The 27,135-nt window shown below is 43.9% G+C and overlaps 1 protein-coding gene across 2 annotated transcripts in view; it reads right to left on the minus strand.

The window, feature by feature from the left end:
* Window positions 1–27,135, minus strand: part of pcsk9 (proprotein convertase subtilisin/kexin type 9) — a 49,737-nt gene that overhangs the window by 20,507 nt on the left and 2,095 nt on the right. Inside the window, exons 2-7 of one of the 2 annotated variants that reach the window (XM_078218713.1) lie at window positions 11,149–11,267; window positions 8,957–9,148; window positions 7,881–8,004; window positions 7,336–7,469; window positions 2,744–2,885; window positions 103–299 (exon numbers count right to left, since the gene is read on the minus strand). In XM_078218713.1, coding sequence (XP_078074839.1) covers window positions 103–299; window positions 2,744–2,885; window positions 7,336–7,469; window positions 7,881–8,004; window positions 8,957–9,148; window positions 11,149–11,267 — 908 coding nt within the window. Of the gene's footprint in view, window positions 1–102; window positions 300–2,743; window positions 2,886–7,335; window positions 7,470–7,880; window positions 8,005–8,956; window positions 9,149–11,148; window positions 11,446–27,135 lie in introns of those variants that run through there. The other variant, XM_078218712.1, reaches the window with a different exon arrangement.

The following is a 27,135-nucleotide window of genomic DNA, read 5'->3' on the forward strand; positions in this document are numbered from 1 at the left end:
ATTGTTTTTGAGTCATCCCCTCTTCTGAACCTCATCACAAATGTTTCTTGGAATCCCCACTAGTACCTCAGTGTAGGTTGTGAATTGGAATGACGAATGTACCTCTGGTTCTGAAGCAGGTGAATAGAAGCAGGCATCATCCTTGTAGTTACCAGCGGCTGCAATTAATGCCACACCTGTTTGTGTCAGTAGTCTGCATGCTGTGTTCAAGATGTGACTGAAGCCCCCTACAAAGGGCAGCAGCACAATCAAAGGTTGGTAGGGCTGAAGAATTAGAGTTTTCCTGATGAACTCCAAACCTGAATAACAGAGGAACGGAAACAGTGTCTGTGAGGGTCTCCCATTCTTCTCTTTCTGCTCTATCATTTCACCCGTTTGTATCAATCTTTATTCTTTTGTCTTTGGGACACTCCCTCTTAAAAAGGAAGAATCCATACTAATATTTAACAAACATAAATGTAGCACTTCCCCTTTCAGTCTGACATATTTGTTGCTACATACTAGAAATAAATCCCAAACCAGATACACACACGTGTTTAAACATTTTAGATGAAATAAGTTATTTTTAAAGATGCAGGGCGATCCATAACAAAAGGCGATCATTGTAGAGGCGGCAGATGTGAAAATGCAAAATAAAAATGACGATATTCAGAAAAATGAGTAACTACATGTTCAGTTTTAGGCTTCAGGCAAGTTATTTATGAGTTTTGATCATATAATTTACTTAAACATAAATGTGTCAGAGAAGTATGCATCCCTTAACACACGTATGCAATGTGTTACGATGATGAAGCAAAACCTTGGAATTGTACATGGAAAAAGGACCCGAGTTGTATATTTTTCAAAATGGACTTGGATGAGAATGATGACTGTGAACGTGCAACGAGTCACTGATAGGAATGGCTGCAGGGGGTTCTCTGGAGGGACAGTGGGACACCTGTGTGTTTCCAGACAAGATACGTGTAAAATCATCCAAAGACTGATTACCATCTTTGGTAAAGACAAAGAAACATAAGTACCCTGGGTATAATGGCTTAGAAGGGCTAGTACATTCCAGTCCCCTTGAAATACACATCCGAGGATTAAAAACCTGCTTCCTATCAGCCTGCTGGGCTATCTGTCTATATGTGCTGAGAAACAGCAGCTGAAAGAATGTCATACTGAAAAGGATACAGTAACCGAGGCAGGGCCCCTGTAAAATAGCTAGTTTTGCAGGACCGTCGAAAACTCTGAAAATCGATAAGCCAGCGGAAGGATCATGGCTGGAAAAAGAACTGAAATCTCTACCAAGCTACAGCTCACTTGAACTGAAGAATCAAGTACTCGCCAGCACAAACCAACAATACTGAAAAGAATCGTATCGACCACAACTTTCGACAAGCATTTTTCTGTATATTAATATATATATTTACTTACTATTGGACTTGATTTTTATTGATAATCCACATGAATGTAGATGTATATGCATTTCTCCTTTTTTAATAATCTTACTCTATCTTAACTCAAGAAAGACTAAACTGCCTCCTTTTCAAACATAGCTATTGGATCTGGAAAAGGTATCTGAGGGAAAGGGAACCTTTGTTAGATTAAATGTTTTTTGTGACCGCAGAGGGTGGGTTGAATAAAGATACAGTAAGAAGTCTCACAACACCAGGTTGAAGTCCAACAAAAACCTGTTGGATTTCAACCTGGTGTTGAGAGACTTCTTACTGTGTTCACCCCAGTCCAACGCCGGCATCTCCACATCTGGAATAAAGATACACAGCCGGTTATCCGGGTTTGTTACAATTTGGGGATATCCCAGTCGGATGGTGACAAATCAAGGGGTCTTGCAAGGATCAATAACTTTTGGGGAGCCCCATTTAGGGCTGGTCATAAATATTTATTGGGTGGGATTTTCAACCCCACCCATGTATTGTGGCGATACAGGTAGCCCACATTTGGCTGATGGTGGGATCTTCCAGTCCCGCCGCTGTTAGTGGGGTTTCTGAATGTTCACACCCTCTGGAGGGAACCTGTTTGGGGGGGGGGGTGCTGCTGTTGGCAGGACTGAAAATCCTGATGATTGTGTTTTTTTTAAAATCACCGAAACCTTTGCATTCTAAAGTATGCTCACATGTAATGCAATCAAAGTCCACCTTTTAAAAAATAAATAGAACTAATCCAAAAAATACCTGCACCATAGTGAAAATAATTCCGCAAAATTCATCCCAAATTATAAACATACATGACAACATGCTGCCACTCGGTCATTCTGGCAGTTTGGTCCACATTAAATTAGGTTACAAAAAAATACACCTAGCCAAGGCTTCCTTGGTCAACAAGAAAAATCATATTGATTATTTGTACCAAGCCTCAGGCCACAATTTTAATTGCTCGAGATATTTAAAAATTCAGTTTTCACTTGTCTCCTCATATTTCAATGTTCTGATCCCTCAGTGTTCTTTTAAGATTATTCTCATTTAGACTCCAATTATCGATACCCTGTGTGTTTTCTGCTTGATATAGTTTTCCATCTTTCTCTTAAGCTCCCCTATTTTGTGCACCACATCCCTACTAAGTTGGTGAGCATGCAAACTATCCCTAGAACTGTGCAATAGCTGGACAATTTTTAAAAAATGTGCAAAGGACCTGTGTAGCTCACCCTGTTTTTGTCCCTGCTTGTGGCAAAGTGCCCACCACCACTACCCACCTCCTCAAAGCTAGCAATTCAATCTGGTTTAAGATTAAAGATGTCACTCACCAGCCAATGCTCCACTTACAGTGCCCCTACCCTGACAGTTGAGAATTTTCACACTGCGAACATTTGCTCCTTTTGCTACCCCAGAGTCACGCCCATTCACTATTCCTGCAATGTGCGTTCCATGACTGTCACACTTATTAGCCTAGAAGGGACGAAGAGCAAAACAATTTGCATGTTAGAAAAGACCATCAGTAAGCACTGCGTAGCACACTTTCTTACAGCTCCACTCTCGCAATTATTTATTACAATTAACTTCCAGACTTCAGTAATTGAACATTTTCTTGGTTTTTTACTTCTATCTTTCTGCAGCAGGAAATAGTACCAAACATATCATGCAAAAAATTAATTTTGTCTCTAGAAAGAAGTCTATACCCACACACACACGTCAATAGTGATGGTTCTGGCAGTGTGTCTGAAACAGGATAGAACCATTGAAAATTACAGCTCAGAAACAGGCCTTTTGGCCCTTCTTGTCTGTGCCGAACCATTTTTTGCCTAGTCCCACTGACCTGCACTTGGACCATATCCCTCCACACCCCTCTCATCCATGAACCCGTCCAAGTTTTTCTTCAATGTTATTTAAATAGACCACTTTACCACTTTTTTACCACTTTTCCAAATTTACCACTTTATCCGGCAGCTCATTCCACACTCCCACCACTCTCTGCGTGAAGAAGCCCCCCCTAATATTCCCTTTAAACTTTTCTCCTTTCACCCTTAGCCCATGCCCTCTGGTTTTTTTTCCTCCCCTAGCCTCAGCGGAAAAAGCCTGCTTGCATTCACTCTATCTATACCCATCAAAATCTTATACACCTCTATCAAATCTCCCCTCAATCCTCTACGCTCCAGGGAATAAAGTCCCAACGTATTCAATCTCTCTCTAACTCAGCTTCTCAAGTCCTGGCAACATCCTTGTGAACCTTCTCTGCACTCTTTCAACCTTATTTACATCCTTCCTGTAACTAGGTGACCAAAACTGTAATTCGGCCTGACCAATGCCTTATATAACCTTACCATAACACTCCAACTTTTATGCTCGATACTCCGATTTATAAAGGCCAATGTACCAAAGGCACTCTTTACGACCCTATCCACCTGTGACGTCACTTTTAGGGAATTCTGTACCTGTATTCCCAGATCCCTCTGTTCAACTACACTCTTCAGAGTCCTACCATTTACCCTGTACATTCTACTTTGGTTCGTCCTTCCAAAGTGCAATATCTCGCACTTGTCTGCGTTAAATTCCATTTGCCATTTTTCAGCCCATTTTTCTGGTTGGTCCAAATCCCTCTGCAAGCTTTGAAAACCTTCCTCACTATCCACTACACCTCCAATCTTTGTATCATCAGCAAATTTGCTGATCCAATTTACCACATTATCATCCAGATCATTGATATAGATGACAAACAACAATGGACCCAACACTGATCCCTGCAGCACTCCACTAGTCACAGGCCTCCAGGATATTGAAGGTTGTCATACCTCTCCCATATCACAGACTGGCTTTTCTCTGGACTCTAATAGCCAGATATCCAAATAATTCTAGAAGCTAATCTATCAATGAGATATATAAAAGAGGCATTCAATGGCAATAACATAATTGAGCACTTCCAAGCCACTCATCAATTGGGTCCATAGTCTCCAGAGTTTAGAAGAATACAAGGTGATCTCACTGAAGCGTATCAGGTTGTGAAGTGGATTGACAGTGTAGACACAGAGCTTGCTTCCCCTGGCTGGAGAATCTAGAACACGGGCACAGCCTCAGAGGAAATATTTCTTCACTCAAAAGGTTGTGAATCTTTAGAATTCTCTACCCTGGAGGTTGTGACTGCTCCATTGCTGATTGGAGAGACCGATTCTCAGGGAATCAAGGGATATGAGGAGTGGGTGGGAAAGTGGAGTTGAAGACAAAGTTCACCGATGAGCATATAGAATGATGGAGCACGCTAGATGGGCTGTATAATCATGCAGTCATAGAGTCAGAGGTTTACAGCATGGAAGCAGGCCCTTTGGCTCAACTTGTCCATGCTGCCCTTTTTTTCTAAAACCCCTAGGCTAATCCCAATTGCCCGTATTTGACCCATATCCCTCGATACCCATCTTACCCATGTAACTGTCTAAACGCTTTTTAAAAGACAAAATTGTACCCGTCTCTACTACTACCTCTGGCAGCTTGTTCCAGACACTCACCATCCTCGGTGTGAAAATATTGCTCCTCTGGACACTTTTATATCTCTCCCCTCTCACCTTACACCAATGCCCTCTAGTTTTAGACTCCCCTACCTTTGGGAAAAGATATTGACTGTCTAGCTGATTTATGCCCCTCATTATTTTATAGACCTCTAAGATCACCCCTCAGCCTTCTACGCGCCAGAGAAAAAGTCCCAGTCTATCCAGCCTCTTCTTATAACTCAAACCATCAAGTCCCGGTAGCATCCTAGTAAATCTCTTCTGCATTCTTTCTAGTTTAATAATATCCTTTCTATAATAGGGTGATCAGAACTGTACACAGTATTCCAAGTGTGGCCTTAGCAATGTCTTATACAACTTCAACAAGATGTCCTAACTCCTGTATTCAATGTTCTGACCAATGAAACCAAGCATGCCGAATGCCTTCATCACCACTCTGTCCACTTGTGACTCCACTTTCAAGGAGCTATGAACCTGTACCCCTAGATCTCTTTGTTCTGTAACTCTTCCCAATGCCCTACCATTAACTGAGTAAGTCCTGCCCTGGTTCAATCTACCAAAATGCATCACGTCGCATTTATCTAAATTAAACTCCATCTGCCATTCAGGAGTCCACTGGCCCAATTGATCAAGGTCCCATTGGAATCGGAGATAACCTTCTTCACTGTCCACTATGCAAACTTAGTATACATACAATATTCCTTATGCTCATGACTTGCATATATATAGCAACTATTTTCCATTGTCATTCGGTCAAAGTTCTGGAGCTCCTTATGCAGCGGTGCTGTTGAGTACTTTTAAGACCATAAGACCATAAGACATAGGAGCGGAAGTAAGGCCATTCGGCCCATCGAGTCCACTCCACCATTCAATCATGGTTGATTTCAACTCCATTTACCCGCTCTCTCCCCATAGCCCTTAATTCCTCGAGAAATCAAGAATTTATCAATTTCTGTCTTGAAGACGCTCAACGTCTCGGCCTCCACAGCCCTCTGTGGCAATGAATTCCACAGACCCACCACTCTCTGGCTGAAGAAATTTCTCCTCATCTCTGTTCTAAAGTGACTCCCTTTTATTCTAAGGCTGTGCCCCCGCGTCCTAGTCTCCCCTGTTAATGGAAACAACTTCCCTACGTCCATCCTATCTAAGCCGTTCATTATCTTGTAAGTTTCTATCAGATCTCCCCTCAACCTCCTAAACTCCAATGAATATAATCCCACGATCCTCAGACGTTCATCGTATGTCAGGCCTACCATTCCTGGGATCATCCGTGTGAATCTCCGCTGGACCCGCTCCAGTGCCAGTATGTCCTTCCTGAGGTGTGGGGCCCAAAATTGCTCACAGTACTCCAAATGGGGCCTAACCAGTGCTTTATAAAGCCTCAGAAGTACATCCCTGCTTTTGTATTCCAAGCCTCTTGAGATAAATGACAACATTACATTTGCTTTCCTAATTACGGACTCAACCTGCAAGTTTACCTTTAGAGAATCCTGGACTAGGACTCCCAAGTCCCTTTGCACTTTAGCATTATGAATTTTGTCACCGTTTAGAAAATAGTCCATGCCTCTATTCTTTTTTCCAAAGTGTACGACCTCGCACTTGCCCACGTTGAATTTCATCAGCCACTTCTTGGACCACTCTCCTAAACTGTCTAAATCTTTCTGCAGCCTCCCCACCTCCTCAATACTACCTGCCCCTCCACCTATCTTTGTATCATCGGCAAACTTGGCCAGAATGCTCCCAGTCCCGTCATCTAGATCGTTAATATATAAAGAGAACAGCTGTGGCCCCAACACTGAACCCTGCGGGACACCACTTGTCACCGGTTGCCATTCTGACCACATGGACTGCAGCCACTCGAGAAGGCAGCTCACTCCCATCTTCTCACAGGCAACTAGAAATGCACAATAAATGGTGGCCTTGGTGGCAAGGCCCATAACCCAAGAATGAATTATTTAAAAGTTAGAATCTTAAAGGTGATGCATTTTTGAGAGCTTGCTCTGTAAACACTGCTATATTATTGATTCATAGACATCTTCTTAAGCACCTCACTATTTATTTCCTCTATTGTCAATCTTACAACATGAGTGACTTCTGGACCAAACCTTAAAGGGAATCAAATGTCAAAGCAATATGATCCAAAAGTAATTTCCCTAATTCTTCACTCCAAAATCCTGATCCAACCAACATCAATAAATTAATATAAAAGCAAAATACTATGGATGTTGGAAATCTGAAATAAAAACAGAAAACGCTAGAAAAACTCAGCGGGTCTGGTAGTATCTGAGGAGAGAGAGAACTAGAGTTAACATTGAGTGCATATGACGCTGTTTCTAGATAAATTAATACGTCTGCAAATGGAAATTTCTAAGCTATTTCTGAGTCAGTGACAGTTGAATTACCTGACGGTAGAATCGAGTGCCATCTTCCTCTGGGACATTCTCAAACTCTGTAACTAAGACTTTCCCTTCAATCTCTCGATGGTTTCTCTGCACACTAGTGTCAAGCAAATAAACTTCCACCAGATCACCATTATCTAACAAAACATTAGAAGAATAACAGTCGATATATTGTTCATGTTCCAATCAATTACAATTTAGTGGGTGAAGAGTGCAAAAAAAATGTTTTTTTTCCATCATAAGTGAAATTAGTTTAGGTTTCTACAAATTGCCACCACAGTATCACACACACAAGCCAGATAGGTGGGAGAAATGATAAAGCATGTTGCAGTATAGGCTGTTCTGAAATTACAGTAAATTTACATTGTTAGGAAGAGCAGAGGGATCTTAACCCTGCATTTGATGTTGATACTAAACTCAAAAGTGAAAATTGTATTCCATTAACACCTTAATGAGTCCAAATCAAACAGTAAACAATAAAACATGCAAATAATTTTAAATCTAATTATTGAAACTGTTTTGAATGCCAAGATGCAAAAGGAACTTACTTGGAGGGTTATATTGTTCCACTCTCTGACCTGACGGAGCAATCCGATTTAGGTTCCAGGGAATAGTCTGAGCAAACAAGGATGAGTCCTCTTCGATATATTCAACATGAGGTAATCTCAGAGCCTATGCAAAAATTTCACAAAGTACGCTTATAGACATGTTTGCTACACAGAGGCTATTTACATAAAAATAAAAGACTTGCATCTATATAGCGCCTTTCATGGACATCAGATATCCCAGAGCACTTTTGAAATGTAGTCACTATTGTAATGTTGGAAATGCAGTAAGCAATCTGTGCAAAACAAACTCCTACAAACAATGATATGATAATGGCCAGATGTCATTGATTGAGAGAGAATTATTGGTCAGGACACCAGGGATAATCCCCCTGCTCTTCTTCAGGATAGATTTTTGTACATTTGCCCAACAGGGCAAATGGGGCCTTGATTTACTCTGACAGAGCAGCATTCCCTCAGTATTGCACTGGAGTATCAGCCTTGACTTTCATGTTCCCTGGAGCAGGACTTGGAATAATAATCTCCCAACTCAAAGTAAGAAGTCTCACAACACCAGGTTAAATTCCAACAGGTTTATTTGGAATCACGAGCGTTCGGAGCGCTGATGAAGGAGCAGCGCTGTTGGACTTTAACCTGGTGTTGAGACTTCTTACTGTGCCCATCCCAGTCTAACACCAGCATCTCCACATCATCCCGACTCAAAGGTGAGAGTTCCATCAACTAAGCCATGGCTGACACCTAAAAAAAAGACATTTATATAGTGCCTTTCACAACCTCAGGACAGTCCCAGATTGCTTCACAATCAATGAAGGCCAGTGAGTCAGGCTTTGAAAAAGCTTTTCTGTTTTCACCCACCAGATGGACTAGCCCAGGTACTCGAAGCAGTTTTAAGTGGACTGCCCTCTTTCAAGACCAAACATTAACAACTGACGCACATTGGTAGGTAAAGCTTGGTCCCATTGCTTTCTCACTTATATATTTACATTGAACACATTGCTCTCTCTCTCATATTTAACAACCTCACTCCGTCTCACATTTAACACAAGACTGGCTCTTACCATGTCTAACAGATCGCTGCTCATTTTGATGACAAAGCCCCTGAAGACCTCATGGAAAACAAGAACAAGTTCTGTCATATAGCCATGCTTGGCTGCTTTAGTGCGGAGTCTGTGCATGGTGCGCTCGGTCTGGGATTTGTGAGCGTTTCCTTTCAACACCACTATGTATTGACCAGGCAATCTCCAAGCATCCTGGAAATACATTAAGAAAGACTTGCAGTTTAGTCAAAGTGAGATATGGTTTTTAAGCTGAATTGTAAATCATAACATTGATCAACCGGTCACATTCAATCATCACTCAGTGAGCAGCTAGGCTGCTTTCTCTAATTCATCAAACTGTCCTCTAATAATGCTCAAAAATTGGGTCCTGATTGCAAGAAACTAAAAAGGTTGTGAATGTAGCCCAATCCATACAGAAGTCTGAGGTCACGTACCAACCAATCCAAGACCAGCTTCTTCCCTGTTGCCATCAAACTTCTGAATGGACCTACTTGGCATTAAGTTGATCTTTCTCTACATCCTAGCTATGACTGTAATACTACATTCTGCACTCTCTCATTTCCTTCTCTATGAAGAGTATGCTTTGTCTGTATTGCATGCAAGAAACAATACTTTTCACTGTATACTAATCATGTGACAATAATAAATCAAATCAACTTCACTGCAGCAAGTGAGATTTTACTTCTCCAGGGATTCATTTTATTACTGAGAGGAAGCTGTATCCCCTTACAAAACTTGTAGCAAGTTTAATATCGTAACAAAATTGCAAGACAACTCACAGGAACCTGATCAAACAAAATTTAGCACTGAGCCACACAAGGAAATATAACATGAAGTGACCAAAAACTTTGTCAAAGAGGTAGGTTTTACGGAGAGGCTTAAAAGAGGTGATGGAAACAGAGAGATGGAGAAGTTTTGGGAGGGAATTCCAGAGCTTAAGGTCCAGGTAACATCTAATGTGAGGTGATAAAAATCAGGGCACACAATAGGTCTTGGTTGGACAAAGATCCACTGGGTTGCAGACAATATTCCCTTTAAAATTTGGTTGCTGTGTATGGTCCTTTTAATTTTGTTTTTTGCTTGGCCACACAATTGCATTATTTATCCCAATGCCCGCACATACTTGTTCTATCATCCTTTTTGTCACTTAATCATTCCTGCGCTTCCTTCATCCATTAGACCTTCCCCTTTTTCATTTCAGACTTCCACCTTTCCCTAGCTGTGTACCAATTTAAAACCTGTTCATTGTCAAGTCCTGAAACGCTAACTCTATCTCTCTCTGCCCTGAACATTTCCAGCACAATCTCTTTATTTTAGATTTCCAGCATCCAGTGTTTTGCATATATCAGCAGGTATCGGGAACTTGAATCAGAGGTACAAATCCCTACGGTGGAATTGGTTGGGGGTGGGTGCTGAATCGTGCTCCTGTGAGCTAAACTCAAATCTCGGATTCAACATAAAACACAGCAGGAAATTATGCGTAGATCATACAGAAATGCATATATCCTATACATATTTTATAAACATCTTCTGCAATTAATCCATTACAACTATAATGCAGACGTTTTTATTTTAAAAATGGCAGGAATTATTTGCACCAAAATTGCCAGGGTGTAGGTGATGTCACACTAATTCAAGGATTTATTTTTAAAATGAGACAGCAAGCAGGATGCCCGGGGGGACTCAATCCTGTAATCAACCCTGATTCACCCCTATGATCTATCATAGTGCTGGGCATTTCTCTAAGATCATTTTTTACAAACACACATTGAACGTATCTTTTTTTTGTTATGGTACAGCACACCCGTTTGCTCTGTCAAGTTTAGATGACCTCAGGCACAACTTGTTCTGGAATCCTCACAACATTCAGCTCGAAATAAAATATTATCTCTTTCAAATTCAAAATAAGAACCCACCACAATAAAAAAAATGGGACATAACGTTCCTTTTCTAGAGTGGCAGCTTGCATTCTTTAAAATGCTAAATTTTACACAGTGAGTTTACACAATGAGCAAAGAACAAAACAAAAAACAGCTTGTAATTCCAACCATGTGAATAGAAATGGTAGTATTTACAAAACAAGTAAAACTCAAATCAGCTTACAAGGTCCAAGGGGACAGGTTACACAGCGGAATGAACTGAAAGCAAGTTCCATGCTGAATGATGCATTTTCTTAAAAGGTAGTTGCTTACGATATTGGAGTGGTGGAAGAGAGAAGGCTTCTTCTGGTTCTGGCTCCATGTCTCAGAATCTTGAAGGGACTTCTCATTGAAGCCTAAGGACAGATCGATTTTCTCTGCTCTTTCCAGCTCTGATGTGAAAGATAGAAAACAGGAGAGGATCAGTAACTTCGCCCAGAGTGTGAGATCACCCATGGTGTATGGTGCTGGTGGAGACAGAGCTTCAGTGAGGGTGAGGAGCCCGGAATCTCTCCCTTTCCTCCGCCGCTCTCTTAGTGCCGGTGGCTCCTCCAGTGAACGGAGCAGAAACACTTCTCAGTCACTGGCTTTCTGGCACATGTGGCTCTTTTAAATACCTGTTCAGACAGGTGTGTGGTTACCGCCCTGACATCACGAGGGTCCCTGGTCTGAGGATCACGCCACTGATTTCACATCGGACCATCCATTCATATTAATCGTTACCTGCCTGCGGAAAGCCCACAGCGATCAAATTACAAGCCAAAAGTTGAGAAAGACAGCCCCTTTCCAATCAATGCTCAACCCAAACTCTTCCAACGGAAAGAAAACCTTTTATCACAGTGTATGAACAAAAAAAAAATCCCATGTACAGATTGTGCATCATCCTGCTGCCCAAGGTTCCCACAACCAATGTCTATAATTATTGCATTAAGTGAACGCTCGGTTATTCAAGTGAAACGTTATTCCGCACTGTATATTTAGAGAGAATATATTTGTATGAATTTTATTTTCCTAAAGTGAGGTTTGTCAGTGCTTTGGGATAGATTTTCTTTGTAACATCCCTGTTAGGGTGAACTCCCTCCAGCTGAATTCTAGTCTGGGGAAGCTTTTTGCCCTGGCTCAGTTTGTAAGAACTCTTCTAAACTCACCAGGTTTTGGGATTCCAGTCCTACTCTAATCAGGGCTGGCATGCCAGTGCTGGCGTGCCAGTGCCAGTATTGAGGGAGTGCTGAACTGCTGAAGCTGCCGTCTTCCAGATGAGACCAATTAAGCTCCATCTGCATGTTCAGCTACATGTCTATCCCACCGCATTGTTTCTAATGAGAGCTCTCCACATCTCAAAAAGCAGGTGATCTGATTATTATCACATTGGTGAGAGTGTAAAGTTTATTTATTAGTCACAAGTAAGACTTACATTAACACTGTAATGAAATTACTGTGAAATTCCCCTAGTCGCCACACTCCGGCGCCTGTTCGGGTCAATGCACCTAACCAGCACGTCTTTCAGACTGTGGGAGGAAACCGGAGCACCCGGAGGAAACCCACGCAGACACGGGGAGAACGTGCAGACTCCAAACAGACAGTGACCCAAGCCGGGAATCGAGGCAGCAGTGCGAACCACTGTGTTGTGTGTAACATCACCTCCTGTGTTTTCCACATTTTAAAAAATGACTACACTTCAACAATACTTTGTTGGTGTATGGTGCTTTGAGATGTCTGCCAGTTGGGAAATGTGCTATGTAAATTTCTTTTTCTGTCTCAAAACTGTCCCTTCAATTCCAATTTCCAACCAGCTGTTATTGTAGCCTGGAGCCAGCAGTTTCCATTCTGCCGATTTCAATTACCTTTTAAAAAGAGGAACTGAGTGTGTCATAACAGTCTTATACTTGATTATAGAATACCTACAATGCAGAAGGAGGCCATTCAGCCCATCTAGTCTGCATTGACTCTCTGACAGATTATTTTACCCAGGCCCTCTCCCCCGCCCTATCCTGATAACCCCATGCATTTACCATGGCCAATCCACCTAACCTGCACATCTGTTGAGGAACAGAGGGACTTAGGATTACAAGTACGTAGTTCATTGAGAATGGCCTCACAGATAAACAGGGTGGTGAAGAAGGCATTTAGCACACTGGCCTTCATCAGTCAGGACAATGAGTATAGGAGGTGGGACATTATGGGCAGGATTTTACGGTCTCACTTGAGCAAGACCGGAAATTCCCACCTGACGTCAATGGAAGTTTCCAGTGTCTGCCCCTCACCCTCTCCAATTCTGTGGCGGGTGGGACAGTAAAATTCCGATATATGTTATAGTTGTATAAGTCATTGGTGAGGCTGCACTTGTGTAAAGTTTTGGCCACCCTGTTATAGGAAAGACATCAGTAAACTGGAAAGAGTGCAAAGGTTTACAAGAATGCTGCCAGGACTAGTGGGCCTGAGTTATAGGGTGCGGTCGGCCAGGCTAAGACTCTTGGAGTGTAGGAGAATGAGGGGTGGCCTTATTGAGATGTACACAATCATGACAGGCATAGATAGGATGAACACACACAGTCTTTTTCCCAGGGAAGGGGAATTGAAAACTAGAGGGCAGAGGTTTAAGGTGAGGGGGGAAAGATTTAAAAGGGACCTGAGGGGCAACTTCTTCACACAGCGGGTTGTCCGTACATAGAATGAGCTGCCAGTGAAAGTGGCTGAGGCAGGCACAATGCAACATTTAAAAAACATTTGGATAAGTATATGGATGGGAAAGGATTAGAGGGATATGGGCCAAATGCAAGCAATTGGGACTAGCAGGGAGGGCACCAGGGTTGACATGGACCGGTTGGGCCGAAGGGCCTGTTTCCGTGCTGTATTGCTCTATGACTCTATCTTTGGACTGTGGGAGGAAACTGGAGCACCTGGAGGAAACCCACGCAGACACAGGGAGAATGTGGACATTTACAGTGCCAGGGACCCGGGTTCAATTCTGGCCTCGGATGACTGTGTGGAGTTTAGACGTTCCCCCCATGTCTGCATGGGCTTCCTCCGGGTGCTCTGGATTCCTCCCTCAGGCCGAAGATGTGCGAGTTAAGTTGATTGGCCATGGAATATTGCCCCATAGTGTCAGGGGGACTGGCAGGGTAAATACATGGGGTTAAGGGGATAGGGCCGGGGTGGGATTGTGGTCAGAGCAGCCTCGATGGGCTGAATGGCCTCCTTCTGCACTGTAGGGATTCTATGATTCTATGGAAACTCCACACAAGACAGTAACCCAAGGCCGTAATTGAACCTGGGTCCCTGGTGCTCTGGGACAGCAGTGCTAACCACTGTGCCACCCCATGCCACCGTGCCACCTTGTGCAAGCTTTTCCAGAAATTGCAATGAGGAAGGCATAGTTGGGGCACATTTCCTATTGGTTCCAAATACTGTACAGCCTCTGTATAAGGATCCCAATGAATCCCAACATGAGAAAAGTAACTGGGATTCTTCCTTACTGAGCACAATGAGCAGAATCAGATGAGCTCTGTGGAGGTGAGGGTTGGAGGTGGGACTGGGAGGGAAAACAGAATGGTTCATGACATACTGATTGACTCCCTATTCCTGTCTCTGAGCAACCTTGCCATTGGGAGGGTGAGATCAGCATCAGCTGCCCACCACCGCCAGGCTGATGGCTACAGCTGCAATTAGGTGCCCACTTAAAGATAAATTGGTAATGCAGAGATGTGCACCAGTGAGGCTGGAGTCTGGCAGGTGACTAGGCCCAAGTGGGGCCTCCCCCACTTCCCACCCCAAAGCCACAGCTTTGAGAGGGCCACCGCTGCAGACGTCACCTCCACCACAGGGGCCTGGCAGTTGTATCCACAGTTTATTTTATGTTTTTATTCCATTTTCAGACTCCATCTTGAGGTGGTCTCGATGTCTCCCACCTGCAGTACCAGTTTCCACCTCTTCTCGAGGCACTGCTGTCCCCCCAGAACCTCAGGCTGTCCCATTGACCCTCCCGGCTTCCATAATGACCCACCGTCCTTTATTGGATGGTAAACACAGAAGCAACCTGGTGGTTCGCCGCTCCAAGAACTTCTCCCCTGGCAGCGTGCCACAAGGTCAAGACCTAGAAATACTTCCAACACATGAAGCTTTTATTAATGAAGAAGGTTCTGCCCAATGTTTCATTTCACTGGTGTGACAACTGATTAAATGTCCTCAGTTGAAGATTATTTATTAGTATTACAAGTAGGCTTACATTCATACCGCAACGAAGTGCAAAGATGTGCAGGTTAGGTTGGTCGGCTATGCTAAATTGTCCTTTAGTGTCCCGGGATGCGTAGCTTAGAAGGATTAGCAGGGTAGATATATGGGGTTATGGGGATAGGGCCTGGGTGGGATTGTGGTCAGTGCAGACTCGATGGGCCGAATGGCCTCCTTCTGCACTGTAAGGATTCTATGATTCCTGGTGTGAACTTCCACGAAAAAGACCAGCGTGAATTACTCGTTTTCCCGCAAATTTGAAACTTCAAATGTTTTGGGAGAATCATAGAAATCATAGAAACCCGACAGTGCAGAAGGAGGCCATTCGGCCCATCGAGTCTGCACCAACCACAATCCCACCCAGGCCCTACCCCCACATATTTTACCCGCTAATCCCTCGAACCTACGCATCTTAGGATTCTGAGGGGCAATTTTTAACCCGGCCAATCAACCTAACCCGCACATCTTTGGACTGTGGGAGGAAACCGGAGCACCCGGAGGAAACCCACGCAGACACGAGGAGAATGTGCAAACTCCACACAGACAGTGACCCGAGCCGGGAATCAAACCCGGGACCCTGGAGCTGTGAAGCAGCAGTGCTAACCACTGCGCTACCGTGCCGCCCTCGTTCACCCCTGTTCTTGATTTGGTTGGTACGTGACCTCAGACTTTTGTATTTTTTTCCTGACGGAAGAAGGTGGAAGAGAGAATGTCCGGGGTGCGTGGGGTCCTTAATTATGCTGGCTGCTTTTCCGAGACAGTGGGAAGTGTAGACAGAGTCAATGGATGGGAGGCTGGTTTGAGTGATGGACTGGGCTTCGTTCTCGACCCATTGTAGTTTCTTTTTATAGTGGCTGAACAATGGCTGAAGTATGGCAAAAACAGATTAGCCATATATCACCTGTAATCTCTGACAACTGTTCTTTAGATATCACAAGTGCATTGTTTTGTAGGAACAAATCAAATCGAATTTCATTTCATGCAGTTCTAGAATCGTTAACTGCGTTCCAGGGATTGAATTCTGTCAGTATACTAATTTATAACTAGGTTCCTGATTTATAATGTTAGAATAAATTAAATTTTATTTCTATTACTATTTCTATTATTTAGGGTGGCACGGTGGCTTGGTGATTAGCACTGCTCTCCACGGCGCCAGGAACCCGGGTTCAACTTCAGCCTTGGGTTACTGTGTGTAGTCTGCATATTCTCCCCATGTCTGCATGGATTTTCTCCGGGTTCTCCAGTTTCCTCCCATAGTCCCAAGATATGTAGGTTAGATGGATAAGCCATTGTAAATGTGTGGGGTTACACGGATAGGGCAGGAGGGAGGGCCTGGGTAAGATACTCTGTCAGACAGTCAATGCAAATTTGATGGGCCAAATGGCCTCCCTCGACACTGTATGGATTCTATGATCACATGTAATGGAAGGTTTTCTGGGATGTTAGGGTATTTTGAGGATAGCATTCTGCAGCTCTAATTTTCTCTCAGTAATTAGCATTGTGCATAGTGTTATGTAAATAGGATAATGTTATGTGTACAAAAGCAGTGTTAATTTGCTCTTGTATAGAGACTTGATTGTGGGAAAATATTCTGAGGGAATCCAAATCCTAAATTAGAGAGGAATGGAAGTTCTACGGTCAGCAGTTTAATGGAACAAGTGCACCAATTGACCAATTCCAAAAGGAATGCATCGTTGGCCCACAACCTGCGATTTCTCGTGGCGTAAACACTAAGTATGATCCTATTCAATGGATGTATAGGCTTTAAAGACTGAATGGTCTATTCATGCTCCTTCCTTCTGTTCTGAGTGCAGTGCCCCACTGGGAGCGTGGGATCATGGAATAGATATTTACATATTGTCCCCAAACATTAGACAGAATGAAGTTATTTACATTCATTGAAAAAACTAGAAAATGCTTATTGTATGAAATCTTGGATTTAAATCCATCAAAATGCATTGTTCGGGCTAAATATATACAGTGCAATCTTCCCCCAAAGATTCTAAGGGTGCAATCTTACAAAAAGAATTCTAAGTGACGAACAAGCAAAAGAAGGGAGAGAATCGCGCCGGTTATTTGGGTGAGCTGCGAGTCGCAATCTTATGTGCCAGGATGTGATGCTCGGCGGGGGGTGGAGATGGCGGAGCCAGAGCTTGTCAGTGAAGCCAGCTGCAGAGTTCTTGGGTGCCTTTATGCAGGGCGCCCTGATCTGACAGTGAACTGGGAGACCTCATCCCATCCCCCCCCACAGACTTCAGATTCCCCCCTCCCCCGAACATCATCAGCAGTATTGTCACCCTCTCCAGCATCGGGGAACCAACACCCTCCCAATGAGTCACTTTGCAGACCCCCAAGGTGCTGCCCCCCATGTCTTCCCTCTTGCATAACCCCCCTTGCATTGCCCCGCCTGCATAGTCTCCCCTTGCATAGCCCCGCTTGCACGACCCTGCCTTGCATAGCCCCCTTTGCATAGGCCTGTCTTGCATAGCCCCCCTCCATAACCTCCCTTGCATAGGTCCCCTTGCATGCCCCACCCTGCATGGCCCCACTTGCACAGCCCCCCCCTTGCACAGCCCCCCCCTTGCACAGCCCCCCCCTTGCACAGCCCCCCCCTTGCACAGCCCCCCCCTTGCACAGCCCCCCCTTGCACAGCCCCCCCCTTGCACAGCCCCCCCCTTGCACAGCACCCCCTTGCACAGCACCCCCTTGCACAGCACCCCCCTTGCACAGCCCCCCACCTTGCACCGACCCCCCCCTTGCACCGACCCCCCCCTTGCACCGACCCCCCCCTTGCACCGACCCCCCCCCTTGCACCGACCCCCCCCCTTGCACCGACCCCCCCCTGCACCGACCCCCCCTTGCACCGACCCCCTCTTGCACCGACCCCCCCTCGCACCGACCCCCCCCTTGCACCGACCCCCCCCTTGCACCGACCCCCCCCCCTGCATGAGCCCCTCCTTGCTGAGCGCCCCAGTGCCGACCACTCCCTTGCAGAGCTTCCCCTGAATGCCCCCCCCCCCGTGCATAGCCCCCGTCGACCAACACCCTTGCAGAGTTCCCCCCTGCATAAGCCCCCCGCGTCATCGTGCATGTGCACTCCCCATCATAGCCCCAGCCCCACTCAGGCCCCACCACCACTCAGGCCACACCACCACTCAGGCCACACCCCTTTGGCACTGCCCCAGCACACTTTTGGTGGTCAACTGGGCACTGCCAGGGTGCCAGGTGGGCACTGCCAGGCTGGCATTGCCAGACTTGCACTGCCCGATGGGCACTGTCCGATGAGCACTGCCCGGCCATGACCCCAATGATCCGGAGGCTTCAATGGCTTCCGAAACACCCAGTGTGGCCAGGTCATCTGGTCTCCACTGGTGAGGACCAGTAGTGATACTTGCTGGTGTGATATCGTACCAGTGATTCCGGAAGGCGGGAAGAAGCTGTGCTGAAGCAGGTAGGTGGTTTTAATTTGGTTACTTTTATGTTAATCGGCCCTTTCTGGCAGCGATGCTGATTTCACTGACAATACAGGAGGATATGAGACCAATACCAGCCGTGAATAGTTTTTTTATCCTCACTCATTATCTTCCCGGCTCATCACGCTGATCGACCGGCGTGGCGAGCTGGTAAGAACGCACCCATAAAGTTAAATAAATCATATCCATGTTTGAATTATTTAGAGTGTACCAATTAATTATTATCTATGTGAACCTTTAAAAGTAGCAAAAGGATAGTATATCTCACTGTTCAAAGCAATTAAGACATCAATTGTCAATTATAATGAGTAATATAATAATTCATAGACTCTGAAGGCAAGTGACTTGGACAGGCTTTTGTAAACTACATGAAGAAAGATGGTGGCATAGTGGTAATGTCATAGAATCATACAGAAGGAGGCCATTCTGCCCATCTAGTCTGCACCAACCACAATCCCACCCAGGCCCTATCCCCATAACCCCATTCATTTACCCTAGCTAGTCCCCCTGACACTAAGGGGCAATTTAGCATGGCCAATCCACCTAACATGCACATCTTTGGACTGTGGGAGGAAAACGGAGTGCCCGGAGGAAACCCACGCAGACACGGGAATAACGTGCAAATTCCACACAGACAGTGACCCAAGCCGGGAATCGAACCCAGGTCCCTGGTGCTTTGAGGCAGTAGTGCTAATCACGCCACCGTTACTAGTTTTCCAGAGGCTAATGCTGTGGGGATATCGATTTAAATCCCACCATAGTAGAATTTGAATTTAGTTGTTAATTCTGGAATTGAAAATTAGTCTCAATAACAGTGACCATGAAACCACCATTGATTGTTGTAAAAGCCCATTTGGTTTACTAATGTACGTTAGGGAAGGAAATCTACCAACCTTACATGGCCTGTCCTACATGTGACTGCAGATCTACAGTAATAGAACATAGAACAGTACAGCACAGTACAGGCCTTTCGACCCTCGATGTTGTGCCGAGCTTTGTCCGAAACCATGATCAAGCTATCCCACTCCCTATCATCCTGGTGTGCTCCATGTGCCTATCCAATAACCGCTTGAAAGTTCCTAAAGTGTCCGACTCCACTATCACTGCAGGCAGTCCATTCCACACCCCAACCACTCTGAGTAAAAAATCTACCTCGGACATCCCTCCTATATCCCCCACCATGAACGTTATAGTTATTGCCCCTAGTAACAGCTACATCCACCCGAGGAAATAGTCTCTGAACGTCCACTCTATCTATCCCCCTCATCATCTTATAAACCTCTATTAAGTCGCCTCTCAACCTCCTCCGCTCTAAAGAGAACAGCCCTAGCTCCCTCAACTTCTCCTCATAAGACCTACCCTCCAAACCAGGCAGCATCCTGGTAAATCTCCTCTGCACTCCCTCCAATGCTTCCACATCCTTCCCATAGTGAGGCGACCAGAACTGCACACAATATTCCAAATGTGTGCTTGACTCTCAACTGCCCTCATTTATGGATGAGTAACAAATGCTGGCCTTGCCAGTGGCACCCATGTCCCATGAAAGAATTTATTTAAAAGGTGAGTTCCTTGTCCATCGAGGCCGCATTTGATAAATTAGAGAAATACATTTTGATGTACTATGTCACACAACACCAATTATCAGATATGATCAGAACCAAGACTCTCTGATAGAACTCTAGAGTGTAAGCTTTTTTTGTCTGTCATTATTGGGTTTTGCTGAATTGTCGATTTAATATTGAGAAATGACTTGAATTAAGATTTTAGAATGCATAATTTTCAAAATATTTTAAAATATGGCATGCATCATTTTGGTTCCATAATCTTTAAATTAAGAGCCTATTCGGAGTTTGCAGAAGGTCAAATAGTGATTCAATGAAGCAAATGATAGAATCCATAGAATTCCTACAGTGCAGAAGGAGGCCATTCAGCCCATCGAGTCTGCACCAACCGAAGGTGTCCAAAGATGTGCGAGTTAGGTTGATTGGCCATGGTAAATTCACCCTAGTGTTAGGGGATTAGCAGGGTAAATATATGGGGTGACGGGATAGGGCCTGGGTGGGATTGTGGTCGGTGCAGACTCGATGGGCCGAATGGCCTCCTTCTGCACTGTAGGGATTCTATGATTCTATGAACCACAATCCCACCCAGGCCCTATTCCAGTAACCCTATATATTTACCTTGCTAATCCCCCTGACACGAAGGGGCAATTTAGCATGGCCAACCAACCTAACCCGCACATCTTTGGACTCTAAAACACAGGCATACTCTGTGTTCTGCCTTACCATTTTCCAACAAACACAAGAAAGGTTAAAAAATGGGAATGGGGCACAAATTAAGGATTATTCATTCAATTTAGATAAGAATTCCTTTCCTTGTTCTAATTTGAATGAAATTAAATCAACAAACTAGATACTAAAATAGAGTTGTGATACTGCTTTAGATTTCACTGTTGGGATAATTGACATGTTTAATTTATAAACTTATTGGATGTGTGTTTTGGGTCTATCCTTTATTCATATTGTCCAATCCATTAGCCACTCACTATATGTAGCAAATTGGGAATCCAGAGGTAGCTAATTACATTTCTAATTAATAAATAAAAACAAATAAAAGTCCCCGTTGTAGAGCTGTAATCTCCATCCTGTGTGCCATGTGTCTGCGTACTTTAACCTTTCTTTGTGTTTGTTGGCAAAGCGGTAAGGCAGAACACAGAGTATGCCTGTGTTTTTAGATTGATGTGATTGCTCTACTTACTTCAATACTGAATAGAGGCAGGTAAGTAAATATACAGATATGAAGTATAATCACCTGTATTGAGTGAGTGTATGTAAGGCGTTTTCTACTGAAATTAGTGGCTGAAACTGTATCACTGATAACCACACCTGTAACTAGTCGGCAATTTCTATTCGACAACACTACCACTTGATATGAAATAAAAAGTATACGATGCATTTTTCCACCACTGTTGAGTCACATCATCACCTTCATTGTCATAGCACGTTGAGAAATAGATGCTTAAAGAAACAGGCTTAAGGGGTCATCATTGGTTTTATTTTATTTATTAGTCACAAGTAAGGCTTACATTAACGCTACAATCAAGTTACTGTGAAATTCCCTAGTCACCACACTCCAGCGCCTGTTCAGGTCAATGCACCTAACCAGCATGTCTTTCAGACTGTGGGAGGAAACTGGAGCACCCAGAATGTGCAAATTCCACACAGACAGTGACCCAAGCCGGGAATTGAACCCTGGTCCCTGGCACTGTGAGGCAGCAGTGCTAACCACTGTGCCGCCCACAATTGTAAAGGATTTACAATTTGTGTACATTTCCACTGCAGTTTCTATAGAGAGATATGTCAAAATGTTAATATTATTTAATAACACATATTGATTATAATTATTATTCAACCTAAATAAATAACAGCCCTAACAATACATCCGTAGTACCAAATTCACAATTTAATTTCTTTCTATAATTTATAACATAAAATGTTTTTTTCTTTTGGACATAACACTCTCAAAGGCTAACCATATACTATGGAGGATTAATTCTGTAAAAAGTAGAAAAAGGTTAAATACTAATTGACATACTTATCTCAAAAACAACTTAGCAAGCACACCCATGAGTGCTGTGTGTCACTGAGCATTGACTCAATGATATAACCTGATCAGAATAGCCCTGCTGCCATCAGACCTTTGAATGGACCTCCCTCGCACTAAGTTGATCTTTCTCTGCACACTAGCTGTGACTGTAACACTCTCTCCTTTCCTTCTCTATGAACGGTATGCTTTGTCTGTATAGCGTGCAAGAAACAATACTTTTCACTGAATATACATGTGACAATAATAAATCAAATCAAATCAAACCTAGTATCATCACCATCAGTCAAATGATCCTTCCTTTACTGAATGCATTCTAGAACTTACCTGAGAGTGTCCCTATCTCACAGGCTAAATTCTCAAAGGCACAACTTATTTTGAAGAGTTATTAGGCATGTTGGATCAAGAAGTTATGATTTTGACATGAACATAAGAGACAAGATGGATAGGAACATCATATTAGCCAAGTTAATTCCTTGTAACATGTAAGAATCAGGTTAGGTTGATTGGCCATGCTGAATTGCCCCTTAGTGTCCCGGGATGTGTAGGTTAGGGGGATTAGTGGGGTAAATGTGTGGGGATGTGGCGATAGGGTCTGGGGTGGGATTGTTGTCAGTGCAGACTCGATGGGCCGAATGGCCTCCTTCTGCATTGTAGGATTCTATGATTCTAGCCCTTTTAAAACCAAACAAAAGCAAAAGACTGAGGATGTTGGAAAACTGAAATATAAACAGAAAATGCTGGAAAAACCCCAGCTCTGGCAGCACCTGTGGAGAGAGGACAGAGTTAATGTTTCAAGTCTATATGACTTCTTCAGAGCTAAAGAGAGGGAGAGATGAGATTTGATTTGATTTATTATTGTCACATGCATTAACATATAGTGAAAAGTATTTTTTCTTGTGCACTATACAGATAGAGCATATCATTCATAGAGAAGGAAATGAGAGAGTGCAGAGTATAGTGTTACAATAGTAGCTAGGGTGTAGAGAAAGATCAACTTAATGCAAGGTAAGTCCATTCAAACGTCTGATGGCAGCAGGGAAGAAGCTGTTCTTGAGTCGGTTGGTACATGACCTCAGACTTTTGTATCTTTTTCCCGACGGAAGAAGGTGGAAGAGAGAATGTCTGGGGTGCGTGGGGTCCTTAATTATGCTGGCTGCTTTTCTGAGGCAGCGGGAAGTGTAGACAGATTCAATGGATGGGAGGTTGGTTTGCATGATGGGGTTGGGCTACATTCACAACCTTTGTAGTTTCTTGCGGTCTTGGGCAGAGCAGGAGCTATACCAAGCTGTGATACAACCAGAAAGAATGCTTTGTATGGTGCATCTATAAAAGTTGGTGAGAGTCGTAGGGGACATGCCAAATTTCCTTAGTCTTCTGAGAAAATAAATGGATTAGATGCAATGCATCGCAATGCAAACTGGAGCAGCAGCAGCTCATCTTTCGATTAGGCTTGTTACAGTCCTTGGCACTCAACACTGAGTTCAGCAGCTTTAGACTGTGAGCGTTCTCCTCCATCTTGACCCATTTTTAAAATCCAAAATACTTTTTTGTCCCAACACAATACCACCCCTCTCCCCTTGGCCCCACACTGGGCTATCTGCAATTATACAGGGTCTTGATGAGGCCACAGCTGGAATATTGTGTGCAGTTTTGGCCTCCTTATCTGAGGAAGAATGTTCTTGCTATGCAGAGAGTGCTGCAAAGGTTTGCCAGACTGATTCGAGGGATGGATGGGTTGGTGTATGACGAAAGATCAGTTAGGATTATATTCGCTGGAGTTCAGAAGAATGAGGGGGGAATCTCATAGAAACCCATAAAAGTCTAACAGGACTAGACAGGGTAGGTGCAAGAAGGGTGTTCCCAATGGTGGGGATGTTCAGAACCAGGGGTCACAGTCTAAGGATATGGGGTAAACCATTTAGGACTGAGATGAGGATAAATTTCTTCACCCAGAGAGTGGTCAGCCTGTAGAATTAACCACCACAAAAAGCAGTTGAAGCCAAAACATTGCATGTTTTCAAGAAGGAATTAGATATAGCTCTTGGGGAGAAGGAGATCAAAGGATAAGGGGGGGGGGAAGGTGGAATCAGGCTATTGAGTTGGATGATCAGCCATGATCATAATGAATGGTGGAGCAGGCTCAAAAGACCAAATGGTCATTCCTGCTCCTATTTTTTTATGTGTCTATGTCACTTTTACTTTAATTTTGCTTGCATTGAGTACTGACCTTTGTTCTCCCGTGAACACATTCTGCTATCTTACTTTTATGCCACTACCAGCACAATCGACAGTCCTTCACACTGCCGTCAACGCTTCCCCTATCTCATGCCTTACACATATTTGCTACCATCTCTCCAAGCTCCCACCAATCACTGACCTTCTACTCTGCTCCAGTTGCTCCACCCCATCCCCTTATACAGGCTAAAATCCATCACATTTCTCTCTCTCCTTAACTCTGAAGAAGGGTTATGTGGATTCAAAATGTTAATGCTATTTCTTTCTCTGTCAGACCTGCTGAGATTTTCCACTATTTTCTGTTTTTGTCACAGAAGTTATTGCTTGCTTGTAAGCCATCATTCAAAAGATCTTTATGTTGTCCTATGTTGAATAAAGCTTGGGATAGTTAACTTGGTGCGGCTTTTGTGTTGCTGCCTGAAGGAAAGATTTGTTTCTCAAGGCATGTTTGATGCAAATCTAATTACATTGTAGAAAAATAAAGGGGATGGCAGTGACTGCATCCGAGACATCTCCTTGTTAAGTATTATGGGGAAGGTCTTTGCTCGCTTTGCTCTGAGTATGTTGCAGATCATGGCATTATGCATTTACTCCTTTGATTTGATTTGATTTTTTATTGTCACATAGAACCATAGAATCCCTACAGTGCAGGAGGAGGCCATTTGGTCCATCAAGCCTGCACCGATAACAATCCCACCCAGGCCCTATCCCCATAACCTCAGGTATTTACCCTGCTAGTCCACTTGATAATCCCCTGACATTAAAGGTCAATTTAGCTTTGCAAATCCACCTAACCCGCACATCTTTGGAGTGTGGGAGGAAACCAGAGCACCCGGAGGAAACCCATGCAGACACGGGGAGAATGTACAAATTCCACGCAGACAGTCACCTGAGGCTGGAATCGAACCTGGATCCCTGGCGCTGTGAGGCAGCAATGCTAACCACTGTGCCACCATGCCACCCATGTATTGGGATACAGTGAAAAGTATTGTTTCTTGCATGCTATACAGAAAAAGCATACCATTCATAGAGTAATTAGGGGAGAAGGAAAGGAGTGAGTGCTGAACATAGTGTTACAGTCAATAGCTCGGGTGTAGAGAAAGATCAACTTTATATGAGGTAAGTCCATTCAAAATCTGATAGCAGCAGGGAAGAAGCTGTCCTTGAGTCTCAGTGTGGCTTCAAACCTGGCAGGGATTAACTGCTGACATAATTTTCTCACTTTGGCAGCTAAAGGAGAATGGCCATAAACAGTGCAAACTGTGCTACATTGCTTTCACAGTCTTCACCAAGGCCTTCGATCTTGTTGGCCTTTAAACCTTTGCTGACAATAGACTGCCCGGCTGGACAGCTGGGTGCTGTCTGGGTCTGGGTGACTCCTTTCCATGAAATCATGTACAGTTCTGTCAATTACGATGGAGCAACATCTGGCCATTTCAAGATCGTAAGAAGTCTCACAACATCAGGTTAAAGTCCAACTTGGACCTGGTGTTGTGAGACTTCTTACTGTGTTTACCCCAGTCCAACGCCGGCATCTCCACATCATTTCAAGATCGGCAGTGGGTAAATAAGGGCTGCATCTTTGCACCAATGCTCTGTCGCACATTTTTCTCCAAGCTGCTGTTATACACTTTCAGCGACTCAAGTCAGAATTCTACCGACATTCCGGACCTAATGACTACCTGTTCAGCTCATTTCACTGGTTGTTCTTTTAGACAAATGCAAGACATTTTTTAAGTTCAGTCTCTGCTTTGCATTTAGTAAGCAAATATGCAGAAACTAATCAGAAGGCATCACATGATTGCCCATAAGACACCCCTCATGTTCGGAAGCAGATATACTCAGCTTTGCTTTTCGTATTGTCATCACTGTGTGTGCTCTATTAAAATGGAAAAATATAGAACTCAACAATAGCAACTTGCATTTATATAGCGCCTTTAAAATAATAAAACATCTCAAGAAACTTCACGTGAGCAGTCAAAAGAGATTTGACATCGAGACACATAAGGTGATGTTAGGCAGGTGGCCAAAAGCTTTTTAAAAATTTTTATTAGTCACAAGTAGGCTTACATTAACACCGCAATGAAGTTATTGTGAAAATCCCCTAGTCACCACACTCCGGTGCCTGTTCCGGTACACTGAGGGAGAATTTAGCATGGCCAATGCACCTAACCAGCACGTCTTTTGGACTGTGGGAGGAAACCGGAGCACCCGGAGGAAACCCGTGCAAGCACAGGGAGAACGTGCAGACACTGCACAGACAGTGGCACAAGCTGGAATCGAACCCAGGTCTCTGGTGCTGTGAGGCAGCCGTGCTAACCACTGATCAAAGAGGTAGGCTTTAAGAAAAGCCTTAAAGCAGGAAAGGCTCAGGGAGGGAATTCCAGGTTATTGGAGGAATGACCATGAATAGTGCAGCAACTAAGGTCACTGATGCATAGGAGGGCAGAATTAGAGGAGTAAAGAGATCTCTGAAGATTGAGGGACTGGATGTGGTTACAGAGATGGGGAACGGCAAGGTCATGGAGGGATTTTTAAACAAGTATGTGAATGTTAAAATCAAAACCTGGTCAGACCGAGTTAGCAAGCCTCTAAATGTGAATATGTCTACCGCACTACAGCACTTTCCGCATGACAACATTTCAGAAGTACTTCATTGGCTGAAAGCATTTTACGATATCCTGAGATAATGAAAGATGCTTTCTAAATACAATTC

The sequence above is a fragment of the Mustelus asterias genome, chromosome 8 (genome assembly GCF_964213995.1).
Source record: "Mustelus asterias chromosome 8, sMusAst1.hap1.1, whole genome shotgun sequence".
In the NCBI taxonomy this organism is placed as follows: Eukaryota; Metazoa; Chordata; class Chondrichthyes; order Carcharhiniformes; family Triakidae; genus Mustelus; species Mustelus asterias.